General features: G+C 41.9%; 1 protein-coding gene across 1 annotated transcript in view; it reads right to left on the bottom strand.

The window, feature by feature from the left end:
• Nucleotides 1-1,808: 1,808 nt before the first annotated feature.
• Nucleotides 1,809-17,056, bottom strand: part of KCNQ3 (potassium voltage-gated channel subfamily Q member 3) — a 354,490-nt gene continuing 339,242 nt past the window's right edge. The window contains exons 13-15 of the mRNA XM_010344230.3: nucleotides 13,454-13,552; nucleotides 11,288-11,372; nucleotides 1,809-9,389 (exon numbers count right to left, since the gene is read on the bottom strand). Of these exons, the coding sequence (XP_010342532.2) occupies nucleotides 8,655-9,389; nucleotides 11,288-11,372; nucleotides 13,454-13,552 (919 nt within the window). The 3' untranslated portion in view covers nucleotides 1,809-8,654. The remainder of the gene's footprint in view (nucleotides 9,390-11,287; nucleotides 11,373-13,453; nucleotides 13,553-17,056) is intronic.

Consider the following 17,056-nt stretch of genomic DNA (forward strand, 5'->3'; position numbering starts at 1 on the left):
GAGTCCAAGGCAGGAAGAGGTGGGTAACGCTTTTCTAGATGCTCTTCTCCTGGCTCTGTAGCTAGAAGTGAAGGTCTCCAGCTCTTTAGTAGCCCAAATCCTTGCCTCACTCTTTGCAACTCAGACAATCTGCACTGGACTGTGATTTGAGCAACAAATAAATTTTTGTTATGGTAGGCCATCGATATTTGGAGGTTCTCCATTAGCAGCAGTCAGTGTTATCTATGATAAATAATAAAATCTCATAAAAATTGTTTTGAAGCAAATAACATTCCTCCACATAATCACTGAAATGTCTATTTATTAATAAGTGGTGTAGTATTTATTTAAGATAGAACATAAAAAATCAGGTAAGAATGATTTGCATAATATATATGGAAATCAACCTGTTAAAGTTGTTCAGATATTGGACAGAGCCAGAATATAAATTACACATACAGTTTAAAAATTACAGGAAATCATATTATAAAGAGCACTAAAGGCCACTTGTGGAATAGTTGTGTTCCCCTGTAAGCCAGAATGTGAAGAAAGCCTACTCGTAGCACGGAGACAAACCCAGGGAGCAAGGCACCAGAATTCTATGCCATAAAAAGGGGTTAAAAAATACAACCCAAAATCAAATATAATGGATTCATGTCACTGGGAACCTCAATTTGTTCTTCAAAGACTGGTGTTTTCAATCACTGCTACATTAGAAAAAGGAGGAAAAAAATAGCCATATCCTATCTGAAGCAAGGCAGAGATTATTTTCCTCTTTAAAACAAGGAAGGACTGACAAATCTGATGACGTCCACCTGTCTTTCTTAGATGAATTGTTAGGATGGGGTAGAGCTGACTTCACCTCTCCAACAGTGAATCTCTGACCCTTGGCACAATGGCTGCCCTAAATTTTGCAACTCGGCCACCACCTGGACTCTTAACCCTCAGGGGAACCGTGGGGGTGGGAGCTGCCCCCTCCTTGGAAAAGTATTCAGAGGGGTAAAGAAGGGCCCAATTACCAGATCAGATTTGCTTCCATGGGACACCTTGATCTTTTAATACTGAGAAAGATACATAACTGTTCTGAGTTTTTGGCCTCCCAGAGAATGCTTTTAAAGACTCACCTGTTTCTGCAGAATTTCAGAGCTCTGAAATAAAGGTACGGTCTAGAGACAAAAGACCAGAGTCAGCAGAGACAAGGAGAGATTTGAACTTGTTTGGCTACAAACAGTGACAGGAGCTCCTTAGGGGCAGAGAACAAGGGCTGCTTGTGGACGATCTGCAGCCACACCAAGCCCCGAGAGCTAATGGATTCCAGTGTGAACCAGGTGAATAATTTACGTGGCATTATTTTCTGTCACTGACAGCTGGATTGTGAAGCCACTGAAAGGCCCTGCTGAACAGCCAAGAGGAATAGCTGGCCCAGGCATCACTCTTCTCTCCAGGGAACTCATGAGTCTGTGATCATTTTACTGTAAAGCTGAGTGGATGTAGAAGGGCGAAGCATTGTGGAGGAGCTAGGGCCTGATTTGAGAGGAAGATGTGGGAGGGAGAATGAGCTTTACAGGTACACAGGCTTTGGTTAAATATGCAGCTTCACTTCTTACAATGTGTGACCTTTGACAAGGTCTTTTCCTTCACAGCTTCAGTTTCCTCATCTATAAGATGGAGACAATAACATCTCCCTCATGGGGTTGCGATGAGGATTGCATGAACTTGAGAGAGAGCTGTCATGTCACAGGCAACTCACAAGGAGCACTTAGTATAAGTTTCTCTCCTCCTCCCTGACCTTGCTTTTGTGGGCAGGGGAAGAGAATGGGACATCAAAATAAAATATGCTCTCATTTTTTATTACTCTTAGGTATCAAATTGCAGTCTGTTTGACAAGTAAGTCTAAGAGAAATTACGAATACATTCCTGAGCACTGAGCTGGGCTTTTGACTACCTAATTGTAAGCTGTTCTCGAATTATTCTTATATACAGCCCATTTTCAGCTGTGACAAAAATCATTATTTCTGCTGATGCTTATTTAAAGCTCACAACAGTGCTATCTGGAGGATGAAGACTTAGGTAGAATGACAGTTGTCAATATTGCTGGGCCAACTATTGTTGTCCTAGAACTTCACCATCCTTTCTAAGTATCTCTTAGGAGCTTTCACTGCAGTCTGACTCAGGAGAACTGAAAACATCCTAGCACAAGGATTCACAAGGACTACTGGGGAGCCCTGCCAAATTCTGGAATATTTATCCCCAGAACAATGTAAGTGGAAACTAACTATGAAGATGTTCATTTGAGCCAACAGAGGCCTGTTTACTTCCTAAAATAATTTCCTAGTTACATAAACATAAGATGCATAAGATGTCCTAAGCTGAGTCCTGTTTGCTTCTTTGTAGCTTTTGGAGAAGGCCCTAGAGTATCTGCTTGTGGCTTGACCACATGGGGATTCTCTGGGACAAGGCAAGAGGACTCAAGTTGTGCTCAGATGAGACCCAGAGATCCCAGTGCAAAGGGACACCTTTGGTAAAAACTGGCCACTTTGGGTCGTAGAGATCCCAAAAGAAATCATGCCTGACTTCTTAAAATCAAAACCATAGAGATTTATCAAGGAGAAACCCTGTTTAATGAGTCTACAGATGAGGATGCAACCTAAGGCATGAGTCTGGAGCTAATGAGTCCAAGTGATGGGACAAAAGGTGAATCAGTCCAAACATGGCAGGACCAATAAGGACCAAAGTAGGAGAGGGCAGAAGGTGGAGGGTAGAACTCCTGCATGGCCACGGGATTGCTCGTCTTCATTCCCTTTCTCAACCGCATCCAGTACCAGTGGTTTTTGCTAGGCCTTTTGAAGACAGCAGGAATCTGGGAGAAGGAACATCATCATCTTTCACGGCATGGAACCATCCATCTTATTCCAGAGAAGGGAAGAATTCTTCAAAGGTATGTCTGGTTTAACAGTTTCTCAAGTGGGCCAGGAAGTTCTTATTCATATTCTGAGCTCAACAGTGATGCTTTGATTTCACTTGTTATTTTATTTTTAGTTTTGTCTCCAACTTCTGGAGCAAAGATCAGAAGACCTGAGTTCTGGATTTATTCTGTGACTCTATCACTTCTTCACTCACTGAGGGGCGTGGTGTGATGTTCTTTGCTCTGATCTTCTGCTTCTTGATCTATAAAGACAGGTGATTGTTCTGGGTGACCAAGGTCTCTTCTTGTTCTACTGATCTTAGGATCCATGAAATTAGAATCCTTGCATCTATGATAACAAGTCAAAATATGAATCACAATTTTCTTATAGGGTTGCTGAGGTTAAAGCTGTCAAAGGCTGGGAACAAATCTCCCCAGGGAGGGTTTAAGCGAGCATCAACTCTTTCTTCTAGCAGTTCCCCCATTCATTGCTAGAGTGTTGTCTGACAGCCACCATGCACAGTAGACTTTCCTTGGGAAATCATGAGCCCTTTATTCTTACTATTTGGCTTTATCTCCTACACATCATTCAGATGGCACAACATCTGGTACTATATGGCCAATGGAACTGCCACAACTCAGCCACTGAAATCCAACATTCCTGCCTCTCTTCATTCCAGTATTTCTTCTCTTCCTTATTGTGGTGGACAAAAGTAAGCATTTCATTTATAGAGATGTACTTATTTAAAAAGCAATTGTGAAAATGCCTGATTTAATAATTGGGATTGTATCTCCACCATTATTTTTCATGAAAAAAAATTCTGATGTAAATTTAGAGTTTATAAGTAATACCAAAGACTGAGACAATGAAGTACACTCATAGTGTAAAAAAAAAAAAAAAAAAAAAAAGAAAAGAACCTAAGTATCATTGTAGTAGGGACTTTGTCTGTATATTGACTGTCCCATTTGAAAATCAAAACAGGGTAGAAGAGTCAAATGTTTTTGAACGTGTCGAAACTCAAATTTTCTTCCAGGTCATCTCTGTATGCTTCCTGTCTCTTTTACACTGCCATTACTGGCTTCTAAAACCAGTAAAGCTATGCAGATAGCCTGGTCCCAACATATTCTAAACTGAGCATTAGCAGGGGGCTTCCTGCTGGCTTGCTTAGGGGCCAGTTGGCTCAGTTTGGAATGGTGTAATATCAGCCACAATAGTGTGGAATTGATTTGGATATAAAGAAGCAAATTAGACTTAAAAAGTTCACATCCTGAAAAACAAGCCTTCAAGGACAAGTGAGGACATGGAGCAAATTCCTAAGGATGCCTGGGGTTCAGAAAGCCAAGAAGAATCTTTGGATATTCATGAAAACCAAATACCAGCTATGTGGCATCTTCTGGGGGAAGCATGGGGTGGACCCTGGGGTGTGTTTGGCAGCACTGTACAAAGACTTCTTAGCCTGATGAACAAATTTCTTCTTTTGCCCTGGGAGAATTTGATCTGCAGGTTCCCATAAGTGGAGTAACATCTTTCTCTTGAAATAGGTGCTGTGCCATAGTCCATATCACAAGCTTCTCTTGGTCAACATGATGAAATGAAAGTAGCTCAGCTCCTTGCCTGGTCTCAATCTTGGTAGGGAGTAAGAGAGAAGAAAGCTGGCTTCTCCAACAACCTTCCTCAGATTCCCTAGAACCCTTCTTTTTTTTAAACCACAGCTTCACTGGAGCTATGAAGTTCAAAGCATTGAATCCAAACTCAAAGTCCCCATTCAACCCACTCAGCCTTCACGGGGCTGATAGTATCATTGCCATTTTGATGTAGAATCTTTGCTCTCATTTTCATGTTTAATTTCCCATAGTTTCCAAGCTGGGAAGCAGTTCTGTCTGTATAGAGTGGTTTGCAAGGATGAAATCAGTTATTTTCTTTTCCTGGTAGACATAGTTTGAAGGGACCTCTGATATTTGAGAACTCTAGATTCGTAGCATTTTGAAGGCAGAAACTGTGGTTTTCTTATCTCTGAATTTCCAGTGCACTGCACAGTTCTGGCATACATTGGTGCTTAATAAGTCTTGTCAAATGAATAAACAAATGACTTTTTCTTTATTACACTCCCATTATAGTAGCATGGAATTGTAAGAATGATTTTGCCAAATTATGAGTAGGTCCTGTTATATTAGATTTTTCTACAGGAAATTATTCTTTTAAACTACAGTGTCTAGGAATTACCTTGCACGAAATAGGCATAGGATGCATAATTGCTGATTCATTAGTTCATTTTAACTCAGATACCTTGGGATTATCTAGTTATGTTTTCGTAAAAACTAGGGCTTTGTAATATCAATGTCATGTCTAATAAGCCTAAACGCCCAGTCCTAAAAACAAAGTTACTCAGTAGCATTTTCTCAAGTTGATGTGTTTTTCTTTTCCTGCAATATTTTTTTTCTTAAACTTTTGATACTTGCTTTTGTACTGGAATTTGATAGTCAAAACTCACACTTGATCTCAAGTCCTTTTTTCTCAGCTCAATAGGATCATGTTTCACCTAACATTTGTGAAGGTGATTTATCTCATCCATTTTAATGCTGATAAAATATGACCTTTTAAAATTTTCATGTCACATTGTGACCCAAAAGGACCAAATACATACATTACATCATGGTTTCACCTATGAATATTCCTACTTTTGATGATGGAATTAATTTTTCAATATTTCATGGGGTTCTGCTGAAAGGACTGTAATTTCTTGGGCAAGTTTCAGAATGACTAGTATATCTGCAGTCCTGTCATCGTGGGTCATGTTATTAACCAGTTCCATTGGATTACCATGCTGTTCCTTTGTCTGACAAAAGGATCTTTGTGGGAGTACACACTGCTTCTTCCTGTAACTCATGTTCAATTCCAGGCCCTGCATTTCTGCTTGCTCACTGTGAGCCATGTAGATGAGCTTGTTTCTAAGTAGGCAACTTGAGCAGCTTTGGTTTGCCTTTCTGGAATCTATTTTTTGGGGAACAAAAGGAGAATATCAAAGCAGAATTATTCCAGAAGATCATGTTTCTCTTTTTGTTTTTGTTTTCTTAAATGGGAAAAAGACAGCTCTTAAGGTTCTTATCATTTATTCATTCATAAAACACGTAGTTTGTCTGTGTCTATACTGATGAAGATGACTTATTAGATGTTGGAAGATCAATACTTCCCTGCTATTGATCAATATAAACCCAATCCCTGCTGTCCTGTTCCTATGATCCAGCAGGGAAGCTAGACTGCCTGCGTATGGTTTAGAAAACGATACAAGCTCTAATCCTTTCTAGGTTATTAAAAGAACCTAAAGTAGTTCCTCCAATTGTGGATCAATGATAAATACTTTAAGCTAGAACTCCACTCAGTTGCTGGAAAATGCATCTATTTGTAAGATATTTAGGTTAGTAATTTCTGCAAGAATATTAATGAATTGTTAAAAAATGAATTGGTGCATATGTGGATTCACTCGCCTTTTTTGTTGGTTTCCAGTAACTCATGTACATAAAGAAGAGCACAGTAACATGTTGGATGGTAGGCAGTGTGATCATCTCAAGTGAAAGATTCCAGGAAGATCAGGATCCAATAATCAACCCCTCAGGAAGGGGCATAGGGTTTCTTAGATTATAATCCCCAGTGGCACTTTCAGCCATACTGAAGGAGTGGGGAAGAGACCCAAATCACTCATGCCCTTTGTCCTTCAGATTTCCAGCACATCAAATGGAACATCATAAGGGATGGGCTTCATGTCTGATGTGTTGAGCATTCTGGTGTATTTCCCATCTCAGACTTCGAGGTCTACACCCATCCATTTGTGGAGCTGTCAATGAAAAACACCTTTCTGCCACTCACCATGACTGCCCTCGGCCAAGAACTTCGGGTTTTGGTTGTAAGCTCCTAAAGTCAGGGGCCAAGCTCTAATCATTACTGTATGCTGAGCTTTTTGTACAGTACCTGTTGACGTGAGTTGAAAGGAACCTATCTCTGAGGAAGTGATTCTTCTCTTCAACACAGTGCCAGACTCTTGTATTAGGAAATGATGAAACCATCTATCAAACGTCTGCCATAGCTACTGTGGCTCTTGACAAGGCTGTGAAGGAGAATAGCAGTGGCAGTGGCATTCAGACATTTGTCCAGGTCATCTGGATTATCTTGATCATCACCAGGGCAACTATCCACAACCAGTGCCTAGGTGTGTGAGAAGAGTGAGACAATAATACGGTGGTGTGGTCATTTAGTTAATTCAATCTAAGCCTACCAGAAACCTTTTCCACCAAAGGTTTTCCAAGTATAACAACACCTCATAAGTGGCCACGGATGGCTTGTGCTTAATGTCACACCTGTACCGTAGGGCAGTGCTTCCCAGGCTATCTGCTTACATTTTAGCTTGTCTCATGGTTACATGTGGTTTTAGCAGTTTCATTTAAAAAATCTGGGTTGGTTCCATACATTAGGAAAAGTAAAATTGGATGGTTCTGGAAAATTTGCCTATTTGCACATCAGTGAATGTAGTTTGCTGTATTATTTTTTTCTAGATCTAAAATGCAATGCAGCAAGCAAGCATGTTCTGTAATAAAAATGGAAGTCCCCTTCCTGCTGGATAAACTGAGTGCTTTCCACACAACACAAAGCCATATATCTTGGTGCAATCTCTAGGATGCATGATATAAATGGAAGAGTGGTGTGGTGAGGGGAAACAAGGGCAGGGAGAGAGCGAGCACACCTGATTTTTGAGTCCTGGTTCTCTATGAGACAACTGAGTGACTCTGGGTGTGTCACTTTACCTGAGCCTAAGGTTCTTCATTTATAAAAGGAAGTACTTGGAGTAGATTCTTTCTGTGTGCCTTCTTGGCTCTAATTTCTATTTTAGATGGATATTTTGTACTTCTGTATCATGGGGAGAAATGTGAGTTGGAACTTCATTTTAAAGGCACTGAACTTAGCTCCTGCCCAGAGGGGCATCTCACGTCTGATAAATTCCATTGTCCTTGGCTACATAAATTGGAAACTATTTTAACTTTGCGTGTGTGTGTATGTGTGTTTTCTCCCTGCCAATTCACAACTCATCAGAAATGCTACACTTGGGATTACTACCACTTTTCACAGATAAGGAAACTGAGGCATGATACTAAATAACATCAGACCAACTGAGGTCTTTTTGAGAGCTTTTAAAAGGTTTGCCAGTTTTCCCTTAAATATTTGTTTAGATTTTAGAGACACCATGACTATTTCATTCCTTTCCTAATGTTAGCTCAGCAGGCAGCCCCACTGATGCACACTGTGGTTTTGTTGAGAAAATTATTTCCTTGCTTTCAAAAACAGTTAGTCGCTGGAGTGTTTTACACAAGAGGGCAGTGATCCTAGAAATAACTTAAACTACTTTCTCTGCTTACTAAACCAAAACCCAAATCAGCCAACCAAACAGACAAATAGCATGGCTCATCAGTAATTTCTCCCTGTACTGGTCCAATCGTGGTCAAAAGCAAGAACAGCAGATAAATGCGTATCCTAGAAGAGATTTGCGGTACCATTTATATAGTGTAAAGTCATGCAAACCATGCTGAAAAGGAATCACTTTGTTGTGGTGACATGGGGAGGAAGAGGCTGTGGGAAGGCCCTGCCTGGGTGGGGCCACCACGCACACGCATGCATTTGATGCAGCCATTGGTGTCCCTGCTGGTAAGCGTCGGGTGTGAGAGTAAGTGAACTATACAAAGTCTGTCTACATTACAAGGAGGGGTCAGCCAGTGACCCCTTTTAAATGGGCTTGTTGGAAGGGGTCCATATTGAATCAGAAATCCCGTCCCCTGTGGACGACAGAGGCATGGAGCCACTGGGCGTGAAGGGGTCCGTGTCTGTGTCCGTCTCGCCCTCGGCGAGGTACCGCTTCTCCCTCATCCAGCTCGACCCCCCATTGGGGCCAAACACGTAATCATCTCTGTCCTGGGAGATGCTGAAGCCACTTGGAGACCTTTCCAGCTCCTCGTGGTTGACCGACATCAGGGACAGAGGTGTGTCGCTGTCCCGTGTGATGCTACGTCTCTGCGCGGGGGAGATTCGGTCCGAGTAGGGGCCCGGCAGTTCAGCCTGGGAGTGGTAACTCACTCCTGAGTCGAGAAGAGTCAAGATAGGCAGGACCGTGGGCCTCTCTGCATGTGTGGTTGCAGAGGGAGAAGGAGCTGCTTGAACCTTTGCAGAACTGGGTCCCCCTCTGGGTTGGTTCACAGGGTCATGTGCAAAAAACCCATAGGGGCTGACTTTGTCGATGGGCACCTGGTGGAAGCCGTACGGCGGTTCCGGGGGACCTGTCTCGGAATAGTTGCAGATGATGGTTTTCAACTCGGAATACCTGTTGTCCTCTTTCCTCTCCACCTCAGCTGGCGAGGAGGTCCCCTTGGTTGGGTAATACTCAGTGACGTGCACCTGCAGCCGTTCCATGTGCTGCATGTGCATATCCACAAGGAAGTCCAGCTTCTTTCCCATGTCCTGAACCTGGAAAATAAATGAAGCTGTGAACTGCTGCTTTCTCTGAGGGTGGGGGGTCGTTGCTGTTGGTTGGGAGGAAATATTCTAATAGTGTATTTACTTTTCAGAAGGGAAGAACATTCCTGCAACTCTTTAATAATAAGAGCAGCTAATAATTTATTTTCTGCCTCTTACTCACAAGCCTTGTACATGTATTAGTGCTAATCTAGAGAAAACCTAGGCAAGGTCTTTCTAGGAAGCAAAGGTGGAAAGCAGAGAGATGCTTTGAAGTGTTACAGGCCTGTTTTGTCCCCCAGAGGAGGAGGTGGCCTTGTTAACGCGGCCTGGGTCAAGGAGTAGGAGTTCTCAATTTATGGACATTTTCTTAGACAGAACGTGTGGATGGTTAGTGTCTGTTTCCCCTACATGGTGATATAAGCTCGAAAAACACAAGGGCAGTGGTTAGCAAGAACTAAGCTTCTCAGAACTGAAGACCCTACCTGGCGGTTTGCTCTTGCCTGCCTGAACTGGTACCTTATTTGAACTTTTATGAATGAATATACATGAGTGTGTGCACGTGTGTGTGATGTTCTTGCTCTGGCAATTCACAACTCAACAAGAAACACTGTCGTCAGGTGCATCATCCCATTTGACTGGTGAGAAGACGAGTACCATAATCAGCAGAGGCCAGGATGGCATCTGAGCCTCAATAATAACTGATTCTTATAGAAAAGTTAGTATCTGACTCTGTTTTATGCACTTTATTGATTCACGTGAATTTTACAACAACCCTGCAAGATGGATACTATTATTATCTGTATTTCACAGGCAAGAGAACAAAGACACAGACAAATAAAGTAGAGCTGAAATTATAAATTCAAATGTAAAAATCAAAACAAAATTCTTGATGTAACAAAAAGGAAATAATTCTGATCTTCTCCCACCTCTCCTGCACAGATCCCATTTCCAGTTTTGAATAAAACAAAAGGATTAATATGATCCTTGAAAAAACGGCAGTACCATTTATCTAGTGTAGAGTTGGGCAGATGATACTAGACTATGAGCTCTTTGCTATGAAAGCAAGAGTGTGCTACATGGTGCTGTGTGTGAGCGGATTTCCCTTTCCACCTTAAATGGATCTCACCCATAGCCTGCCCTCCTCCCGGCCTCTTCACAAAGCCACCACTGGCCTGGACATTGAGAAAAGGAGGACATGCAATATACAGGGGCAGGTCACTAACATTTCCTAAGGGGTCACTATGAAATGCATGATAACTGTAGCTGCCATCAAGTGTTCACTGTGCCCACTAATATTATTATTAGGTAATTTTCATGTACCAACTTAATCCTCACAGCAACCTAATAGGGTATTATAATCCCCATACTACAGATGAGGAAAACTGAGGCTCAGAACAATAATTAACTTGCATGTGAACATGCAGTAAATGCTCAATCAGTGATTCAATTTCCACATCTTTTTTGAATCGTAGGTAGTGTTGCTCAAGTATCTTATCTCCCTTTGAAAAACCATGGCGGGGGCTGGGTGCTGTGGCTCAGTCCTATAATCCCAGCACTTTGGGAGGTCGAGGCGGGGAGATCATCTGAGGTCAGGAGTTCAAGACCAGCCTGGCCAACATGGCAAAAACCATCTCTACTAAAAATACAGAAATTAGCTGGGCATGGTGGCGGTGCCTGTAATTTCAGCTCCCCAGGTGGTTGAGGCAGGAGAATCATTTGAACCCAGGAGGCCGAGGTTGCAGTGAGCCAAGATAGCACTATTGTACTCCAGCCTGGGCAATAAGGGTGAAATGTCATCTCAAAAAAAACAAACAAAAACAAAACAAAACAAAACGAAATGAAATGAAAATGACACTTGAATACACATTTTACAGACCTAGTTTTTGGTGAGAGAAAAAAAGACTTACTTGTCTTTCAACTTTGACAAACTTTCCCATCATGCTTTGGTCTTCAACTTCTGATGTGGATGCTCTGGCTACATATGGTTCATTCCTAAGAAGAAGTGAACACTTCTATGAGATCATTATATCTATTTTTGCTACACGAAGTCATTTCAGCTAGGCAGGCCGCAGCCAATAGAGCCATTGTTCTCACCCTCCCACTTGTGTGGCATAAAAGAGCACCATTCAACACTGGAGGCATATGTGAGTCAGGAAAAGTCAGAGTTTTTCTGCATTCAACACTGGAATCTCATGCTTACTTTCACTGTAGGAAAATTTGAAGCCAAATATTAAGCTGCTATTAAGGAAGCTTTGCTTTGTGTTAAAGATTATAAAGTACCTAACAGTACCTAGAGTGTCTAGTTCCTTTACATTAAATTCCTTAGCCTTTCAGTCTCAGATCTGAGACCTGAGACTTTTACTCTGAGTGTGTGTGCAGGTAGAGAAGGGGTCATCTAATGCCTGAAATCACATACAGTGGGTATAAATATTTCATCTGGCCAATTTTAATAAGCAAGAAAAAAATCCCAAATCTTAAAAATGATTTCAAATGAAATTTATCTTTGGAAAACAATGCAAAAGGTGACACTGGCGAGAAATGAAATTGAAATGTGCGCTGAATTTGATTTTTGGCTACCCACAGTTAATATCTGCCTACATTCTGTTTACTTTCATTATTTTTATGTTCTTTGCACATCAGGACTTTCAGGGAGTCCGGCTACTTCTTCGAAACCATTCACGCTGGGCACTTTCTCAATGGTTGATTTCTCTCTCGCATAGGCTGCTGAATCCTGCTCGGTAGGACAGTCTTTAGCTGAGCAGCCTTAAATTTAAAAATGCTGTCAAAAGTGGTGGCCCAAGTGCTAAATCCAGCCGACTGGTGTTTTCCTTGGCCTGCACGAGGTTTGAAAACATGTAAGCCATCTCAAACATTGAGAATTTCACGTAAAAGCTGGATGTTCTGTTTTCTGGAAACATAGGACCCACATTCCTAAAAGGAAGTAGGGCCCTTACTCCTATAAAGAGGTAGGGCCCTCATTCCTTAAAGGAGGTAGGACCTTCATTCCTAAAAGGAGGTAGAGCTCTCATTTCTAAAAGGAGGAAGGGCCTTCATTCCTACCTCCCTTAGTTGGGGCATTGGTCCTTGAAGGTCCCATCACTCCCTATTCTATCCCCAGGACTGAGGTTAAATATTAAATGCTTTCTATCATCATGTTGATGCTCTTTTTTTTTTTTTTTAGAGATGGAGTCACCAGACTGGAGTACAATGGTGTGATCTTGGCTCACTAAAACCTCTGCCTTCCAGGTTCAAGCGATTCTCCTGCCTCAGCCTCCCAAGTAGCTGGGATTACAGGCATGCGCCACTACACCCAGCTAATTTTTGTATTTTTAGTAAAGACAGGGTTTCACCATGTTGACCAGGATGGTCTCAATCTCCTGAGCTTGTGATCTACCCACCTTGGCCTTGGGATTACAGGCGTGAGCAACCGCTCCCAGCCTCTTGATTCTTTTATAAGAGGAAGGTTCATAATATTTCTTAAGCCTAACTCCCTCACTCATTGTGTTACCTGCCTTGAAGACATTTGGGAATAAAGAGATGTAAATTTAGGCAGTGGATTTTCTCAGGAACATCTTATTCAAAATTAGGAAGCTTTGGAAGGAGGAGAGCTGCTCTGTTAAGGAACAAAGCTCTCTGTTACAATGTTGTCAGGAGGCTGATATCTGAGTGGATTCTCTGGCTTTGTCCGGGGAGGGGTATCAATCAACTCAAAAGTAATTATGCAGGATGGAGAATGCTGTGGCTTCTGCTCACATGAAGTTTTCTTCCTGTTCCAACAAAGCTCATAAGTCTCCTCTTATTTTATAACAGGGAAACCGGTGCAGCTATTTTCATTTTCAAAAGTCATAGGAAGATTTATCATCCACATGGTCTGGGAAAAGGAGTGAGAAGATTTTTGTATACAGAAACATTTTAAACGGCCACCAACTGAAACACGCTTCAAACTCTTTCTTCATTTTACTTAGGAGAGTAACAACTTCACCCACATAAAGGACCCCAGTTGAGATTTGGCAAAGGGGATGCTTTACAAATTTTGCTCCCCTGGCTCATCAGTCCATGTCCATTGGCCCCACCTGGGAGATTGCTGGGATGGGAAGGTGAATGCTGACCCTTTCTGAGACTTCTTGTGTTTTGGCGTGGAGGGAGGTCCAGGGGTGAAAATCATATCTATTCTGAAAGAAACAAACAGAGCATGGATTAAATTACACAGAGCTTTCTTTGGGCAGGAAAACAAATCATTCTGTTCTCTCTGAAATGAGATACGGATTTGGAGTATATAAAAGGGGAGATGGGAGGGGAAAAGGGAGAAGGGGAGGGGAGAGGGGAGAGGGGAGAGGGGAGAGGGGAGGGGATAGGAGAGGGGAGAAAGAGGAAAGGAGAAGGGAGAGGGAAGGGGGAGAGGGCAGAGGGGAGAGGGGAGGGGGAGAGGAGTGGAGGAGGGAAGGGGAGGAGAGCTGACAGGAGAGGAGAGGAGAGGAGGAGAGTGCATGGTAGCTACAGAGAAATGAAAGAGACAGAGAGAACCTATAACCTCAGTATATTCTTATGCTTTTTTTTCGATCTGGTGATACTGAAAGCATTATTTATCCCAGGGGAGAAGGAGGGAGATAATCCACTGAGAGGTGAGGGTTGCATCTTATTAATTTTTTTTGTAGGAAATGTCATAGGTGCACTGCAAACCTGTCTTGTCTTCCAGTTCTTTTATCCCTTCCCAAAACATCTAGTTAGGGAGTTTTACAGAAAAATCCTAGGCTACGTTTTTCAGCTGCACACATCACCGCTGCTCTGTGGGCATCTCTGGCCAGTAGGAAGATAGATCCAACACCAGCTTCCACTCCTGCTTCTATTTCTGCATGACGTACCAGCTCCTTTACATAAAAAAAAACTCTGATTTTAGGTTTGGGGGTACAGGTGAAAATTTGTTACATAAGTAAACATGTGTCATGGGGGTTGTCTTTTCTGCTCCTCTCCCTCCTACCACCCTACTGCCTCAAGAAGACCCCAGAATCTGTTGTTTCCTTCTTTATGTTCATAGTTCTTATCATTTAGCTACCACCTTTAAGTGAGAACATATGGTATCTGGTTTTCTGTTCCTGCATTAGTTTGCTAAGTATAATAGCCTCCAGCTCCAACCATGTTCCTGCAAAAGATCTGATCTTGTTCTTTTTTATGGCTGCATAATATTCTGTGAGTCATCAGTTCCTGCTCTATGCCTGGACCAATAGGAAAGAAATGTTGCCTACCGCGCTGCAGGTTGGGACAAGGGTGGGAGTGAAAGCAGGCTTGAAGGCTGATCACAGGTCCAGGACCATTAAGACCATGTACCCAGAAATAGCTATGGCTCATTCCATCTCCTCCCTGGAAACCCAGCTGCTCCTCCACAGACAGCACTTCCTTCCTCTCTTGCCCCAGCATGTCTGGGGATATGCAATCAGAGACCCAGATTTTCACCCTCCCTAGAAACATATCTGCTTGATAAGTAGCAAAAATCATGACACTATCATAGTCTACTCGATGCTTATTAAAGTCTGCTGGTATTTTTGGAGTCTGGCACGTCTTAGACATCATGCTTCATCTTATTCTCTCAGAGAGCCATACCTGCATACGTAACAGCATGTCAGGTTCAGAATTTGTTCACACATCTATTCATTCAGCGGGCATTGAGCGCTGACTATGTGGCCACCACGACACTCGGGAGTCAAATTTGATATTCCAGTTAGAGATCAAGAAAGGCCATGCAGAAGCACACCTCCAAGCTGACAGCATCGTGAACATCCAACCCAGTCAGTGTCATGTTCCCGCTCTCCAGCAGGACACTCCCGCAGGCCAGCATCCCTCGGACAGGGAAGCTCAGGCCCAGAGAGCATGCGGGGCCACTGGAAAATCTCACACACGTCACAGAGTGAATCGCAAACAGAATTTTGGTGCCCTGACTGTTATTCCCTGACTCTTGACATCATAACTATCCCTTTTTAAAAAATGTTTTCTTAAAAGGGCATTTTTTACAATGTATTAAAGATTTGATATATTTTAAAAGTTGGAAACAAAGTCGCATATGGAGTCATCATCACTCAGTACAGCCACTGTAATCTCTTGGGGGAAGTCCTACCCTTTTTCTCCAGGCCCTGATATGGGAAAGTGTGTGCATGTCCTGTGAATTTCTGAATAAGCATATGTATGTATTTTTTAAAATTTATTTTTATTTTTATTTTTTTATTTTACTTTAAGTTCTGAGGCACATGTACAGATCTTGCAGGATTGTTACATAGGTATACACCTGCCATGGTGGTTTGCTGCCTCCATCTCCCCATCACCTCCGTTAGGTATTTCTCCTAATGTTATCCTTCCCCAATCTCCCCACACGCTGCTATCTCTCCCCTAGCCCTCCATCCCCCAACAGACCCTAGTGTGTGATGTTCCCCTCCCTGTGTCCATGTGTTCTCATTGCTCAACACCCACTTATGAGTGAGAACATGTGGTGTTTGGTTTTCTGTTCTTGTGTCAGTTTGCTGAGAATGATGGTTTCCAGATTCATCCATGTCCCTGCAAATGACATGAATTCATCCTTTTTTATGGCAGCATAATATTCCATGGTGTATATGTGCCACATTTTCTTTATCCAGTCTATCTTTGATGGGCATTTGGGTTGGTTCCAAGTTTTTGCTATTAATCGTATCATAATATATATTAGTTAACATCATCATAAGGTCTAGGCAGACTATATGTATTCTGTGACATATATGAATATAGAAATATCATATGTAGCTATAAATATACACATACACATATATGTGTATATACATGTCTGCATGTGTTATTAGTAATTATACCATGCATATATATCTACAAATCATATAATTTAAAAAATATTATTATATACTTTTTCTAAATATTATTTTATGGCTGTATAACATTTTCTTTTTTTTTTTTTTTTTTGAGATGAAGTCTTACTCTGTCACCCAGTCTGGAGTGCAATGGTGCCATCTCAGCTCACTGCAACCTCTGCTTGTGGGTTCCAGTGATTCTCCTGCCTCAGCCTCCCAAGTAGCTGAGATTACAGGAATCTGCCACTATGCCTGGCTATTTTTTTGTATTTTTAGTACAGAAGGGGTTTCTCCATGTTGGTCAGGCTGGTCTGGAATCCTGACCTCAACTGATCCGTGCGCCTCAGCCTCCCAAAGTTCTAGGATTATAGGCATGAGCCACTGCACCCAACCAGTGGCTGCATAACATTTTAATGGGAGCAGGTATCATTCTTTCCTTACCCACTATTTTATAATCAAGGAAATGTGGTGTGTTAGAGAACAGAGACTTTCTAATCAGTTGGAGCTGGTTTGATTCCCAGCTCTACTCTCTGCTAGCTGGGTAGCTCCTCTGTCCTTTCAGCTTCAGTTTCTTCATTGGAAAAATGGCACTATAATACAATACCTTGTGATTTCATAAAGGAGTATATACATGTAGGTGAAGTACTCAGGAGTTTAATAAAAATGATGGTAATTATTAGTTGAACATTGAAGCTGTTTCCACATTTTTCATTATTATAAGTAATACCTGATGAACATTTTTTAATGTGGTAAAGAATTATATTTAGAATTAGACAGCTGGATTTGGTTTAGATGATCCCGTTTTGCTGGCAACATCAAAAGCATCACAGTCAGAAGCCATTTAAGCATGTG

Source organism: Saimiri boliviensis, chromosome 15 (genome assembly GCF_048565385.1).
Source record: "Saimiri boliviensis isolate mSaiBol1 chromosome 15, mSaiBol1.pri, whole genome shotgun sequence".
Lineage (NCBI taxonomy): Eukaryota > Metazoa > Chordata > Mammalia > Primates > Cebidae > Saimiri > Saimiri boliviensis.